This window comes from Alligator sinensis, unplaced genomic scaffold (assembly GCF_000455745.1).
Source record: "Alligator sinensis unplaced genomic scaffold, ASM45574v1 scaffold566_1, whole genome shotgun sequence".
Lineage (NCBI taxonomy): Eukaryota > Metazoa > Chordata > Crocodylia > Alligatoridae > Alligator > Alligator sinensis.
In genome coordinates this window covers 2421198-2425555 of record NW_005842017.1, presented here as the reverse complement: position 1 = coordinate 2425555, position 4358 = coordinate 2421198, and the positions used below count along the sequence as shown (strand labels likewise).

The 4358-nt window shown below is 49.2% G+C and overlaps 1 protein-coding gene across 1 annotated transcript in view; it reads right to left on the bottom strand.

The window, feature by feature from the left end:
• Window positions 1-2206: 2206 nt before the first annotated feature.
• ALS2CR12 (amyotrophic lateral sclerosis 2 chromosome region 12) overlaps window positions 2207-4358 on the bottom strand; it is a 29865-nt gene continuing 27713 nt past the window's right edge. The window contains exon 14 of the mRNA XM_025202191.1: window positions 2207-3418. Coding sequence (XP_025057976.1) covers window positions 3352-3418 — 67 coding nt within the window. The 3' untranslated portion in view covers window positions 2207-3351. The remainder of the gene's footprint in view (window positions 3419-4358) is intronic.

The following is a 4358-nucleotide window of genomic DNA, read 5'->3' as shown; positions in this document are numbered from 1 at the left end:
CTATGGGCACTAAAATGGCCCCACAGTATGCCAACCTTTTTATGAGCCACCTGGAAGAAGACTTCCTCAAGAACTGCACCATCAAACCCTTGCTGTACTTACAATATATCGATGACATCTTCATCATTTGGAGTGAGAACCTGGAATCTCTACTTGAGTTCCACCAGAAATTCAACAGTCGCCATCCCTCCATCCGACTTCCTTTAGAATACTCCAGCACCAACATCCCCTTTTTAGACACAAGGATCAGTATCCAGAAGGGTAAAATACAGACCACAGTATACAAGAAACCCACAGACCAACATACTTATCTGCACAGAACCAGCAATCACCCTAAACACACCAAAAAAGCAGTGATAGACAGCCAAGCCCTCAGACACCACTGCATTTGTACTGAAGAGCACACCTGGAATTGCTAACTCACCAATCATAAAAAGGCTTTCACCCAGCAAGGACACTCCTCCAGAGAGATAGATCGCATGTTTGAAAGAGCCACCTGGATATCACGTGACGAACTCTAATGGGGTTAAACTGTGAGGGCCCTAATGCTTGAAAAGAAGCAAGCCATTCCACTAATTCAGAGAGCTGAGCTCCTAGTGACAAGGTTACCTGAAAGGTTCTCCATCTGTTATCAAACAGGCATGGCTTGTCCATTTATTGTCTGCTGTGTTCTACATCTGCTGTGCCATAAACCTATACAATAACAATATCCTTATTATTCTTAGCCTGCTGGCACATGTTATGTTTCTGGCATGATTAAGGTATTAATCACACCAGAAATAGCAACTGGCTACACATTCACATAATTTATGGAGCCATAAAAATCACAAGCCAGACATAAAGATATTACTTGAAAAATATGTAATATCTTTGTCATCAGTTTGTATGGTGCCAATGACTTGAACATGTAGCATTCCATGCAGGGATTGCCACAAGGCTTGAGCCCCAGAGCAGTGCTGATCAGCTGATTATGAGTTGGCAGGAACAGTCCCAGGACTTAAACCCCTGGATGTTTCCTGTCAACCAACTGCAAATTGGGACTACCCCAGGACTTGAGCCCCAGGGCAAACCCAATCTACTGATGATCAACTGATCATCAGCTGCTCCAGGGACCACAGTAGGAGGTGACCACTGGGATGGCAGGAGGCAAAATTGTTAGGACTGGGGATCAAAGCCTTTAAGTAAATGTCTGGCAGGAGCCTTAGTATCATAATTAATAGGAAAAGTCTATGTATACCTAATAAAAAAATACATCCACTACCTCCTGGATACTAAAAACCATGGACTAAATATAGACATTGGATTTTTGACAACTGACTCCCCAGCCCAGCCCCTGGCTTCTTTACTTTTCATTCCATCCAGGAAGAGCACACACCAACTGCTGGAACTTCCTTAGCCTGATGAAGGGTTTTTGAACCCGAAAGCTTGCTTAATAACTATTCTCCAACTATTTGGGTTGGTCTAATAAAAGATATCAAATTCACCCAAGGAACATTGTCTGCCTATGTCCTTAGACCAACACAGCTACAACCTAAACTCCTTAAAACAATAACTTTTTAGCTCTGCATCTCAAGGCAGGTGGATCACAGAGACTCATCCTACTACAATGTGACTGAACATGCTGGGAAGCATACATCTAAGCCAGGGGTGGGCAAAATACAGCCAGCGGCAAAAAGTGGCCCCTCACCTGCCCTGTGGCCCCCACTCCCTGCTGTAGTCACTCATAGTCTGCGTGGGCCTGTGCTGAGCAGGCACAGGCAGCTCTGTGCAGGCTGCAGCGCAGGGCGCCAGCCACAGGGCAGGTGAGGGGCCGTTTTTCCCTTGCACTCAGCACCAGCTTGTAACCCACCCCCACTGCCAGCCTGGGCCCTGTGCCGGCTCCGGGCTCACCCGTCAGGGCTGCAGGAGCAGCTGCGGCCCCCCCACTTGCCATGCTGGGCAGTGTTTGCTGCTGCTGCACGCCTGGAGCTCGTGCGCCTGGGCTGCCCAGAGGTGGCAGTGGTAAATGCTGTCCAGCACAGCAATTGTGGGGGCCACCGATGGGCGAGCCCAGAGCCACCGTAGAGCCCAAGCTGACAGTGGGGGTGGGTTACAAGCTGGTGCTGAGTGTGGTTGGGGGGAAGTGGCCCCTTGCCTGCTCCGTGGCTGGCGCTCCGCACTGCAGCTGCTCCCAGCCTGCATGGGGCTGCCTGTGCCTGCTCAGGACAGCCCCGTGCAGGCTGCAAGCAGCTACAGTAGGGAGCACCGGCCACAGGGCAGGCGAGGAGTCGCTTCTCCCACGCACTCAACACCAGCTCCTTCCCTGCTGGGGAGCATTGGGTTGGGGCTGCCCACTGCCTGTACCGTGGGGCTGGGGGACACTGGGAGTGAGCAGGCGCAGGAGCGTGGGGCCCACACTGGTCTCCCAGGACCAGCACCAGCAGGGCCCAGAGCAGGGTGGCAGGGGTCCAGGGTCCCGGGCAGCAGGGGCTGTATGGAGCCAGGCCAGCTCCCCCCTCTCCCTGCTGGTGCAGCCCAGCCCAGCTCCACAGACACCTGCCAGCCTGCGCCCTGCTCTGGGCCCCACCAGTGTTGACCTTGAGATGTCAGTCCCAAGACGTTGGGACACTGGTCCCAAGATGGTGACCAGGGGGCGGGGCACCTGTCAAGGGGAGGGGCTACCCATGCAGCCCTAGACATCTTGCCAAAACTGGGTAAGTGGCCCTCTGCCCGAAATAATTGCCCGCCCTGATCTAAACTTTAAGCTGCGTTTCAGACTACTCGTGTCCTCTGCTTTTATAACTCAGTTGAAGGTACAATCATACAGCAGTCTGGAAGTGACAGGCAGCCAGAGGACAGGAGTCTCACATCTTGTTTGTTTTCAAACCTTGCTTCTAAGCAAGAGGACAAAGAGGAATTTTGTAAATAGGTATTAACCAAAGCCACTTTATGTAGCAAAGCCAGGAGTTTTAATATAAACACGGGTGAGGCCCAGTAACTGATATTGAGAAAGGTCTTCAAAAGCAAAGTAAGATGCTCATTACAGCTTCATGCAAGTGAAGAGAGGATTTTGACTTCCTGGGTAGAAGTGTATCTGCATTTGTACTAGCAAGTAATATTTCTCCAGTTTTACAAAAAAATTATAGCTTGAAACAAGAAAGGATAGAGAATGAAAGGGAATGCTTGGACAAAAACCTTGGTACCTTAAATACTGAACAAGAATGTGGTTTTAAAATCCCTAGAAAACTGTAGGATTGCAGATCTGACCATAGTTACAAATCTGGAGAGGGTCTGGAAACTACTTTTTATTGTGCTGGTGCATCAGCGACTAGATTCCCTTAGGAACAAAGCCACATTCCCAGTGGAGGGATCTTAAGTCTGACTCTTCCTCTGGATTCTTGGGATGTATGATTCTTCATTTTTTACAGTCAGTTTGCGTCTGTGGGGATAAAGAGAAGAATGATAAGATTACATAAGGATAAGGAGTTATGTGCTCTCATGTCTCTCACCTCTGTTGCTATTATTTATGCCACAGAATTTTAAAACTGCTAGATAAGCAGTGACAACAGTCTGCTAACACCAGTGATCAGTTTATTGATCATTTTACTTTAAATTCTGCACAGCTTCCACCTGAGCCTTGACCAGTGGATTTCCTGTTCCAGAGCTTTTCCTTGGGTCAGTGTTCCCAGTAGTTTAGGTCTCCTCTTCAGTAATCAGTGCATAAGTATATTTACATCCTGGCCCCAACTATATCCATATTGTTACTAAGTGGTGCTTGAGATCCTGGTTCCAGCATCAATGAATGGGCAGGATTGTTGATGTGATAATTTGAGGCCACTGAATGGTCTAGTAAAAGACCCAAGTTACTGCATCTTATACCTCAGTACCGGGATTGGCCAGCAGCCTGCAGACACCTGGCCCCTCTGCAGCAAAGCTAAACACAGGAGGAAAGTGCTGCAGAGGGGATGGGTGGCTTGGGGATGCTGCATGACCACCAGGGATCCGGGTTTTCCTGTTTCCCATGGAAAAAAACAAAACCCATGGATTTTCCCTTTTAACAGAAAAAAAAGCAGCTTTTTCATTTTAATGGAGAAACACGCAGATTTTCCACTTTTGCAAAGAGCTATCTGCAGGCTGGCAGAGTTCCAGCCTGCAAGAGCTTCTTGCAAAAAGGGCAGCAAACCCTAAGCCCTGTCCTGAGGGAAAAGGGAGAGAGAAGAAACAGGGCCTGAGACTCTTGAGTCAGCTGAGGCTCGACTCAGGCTCACTTTCTATCCTGAAGCCTTTGGGGGTAAGTGGGGTTTGCTGGGGGGCTCCCTCCGGTGGGGCTGGGGGACCTTGTGGGTCACATGCAGGTGCAGATGAGTACCAGGGTTGAA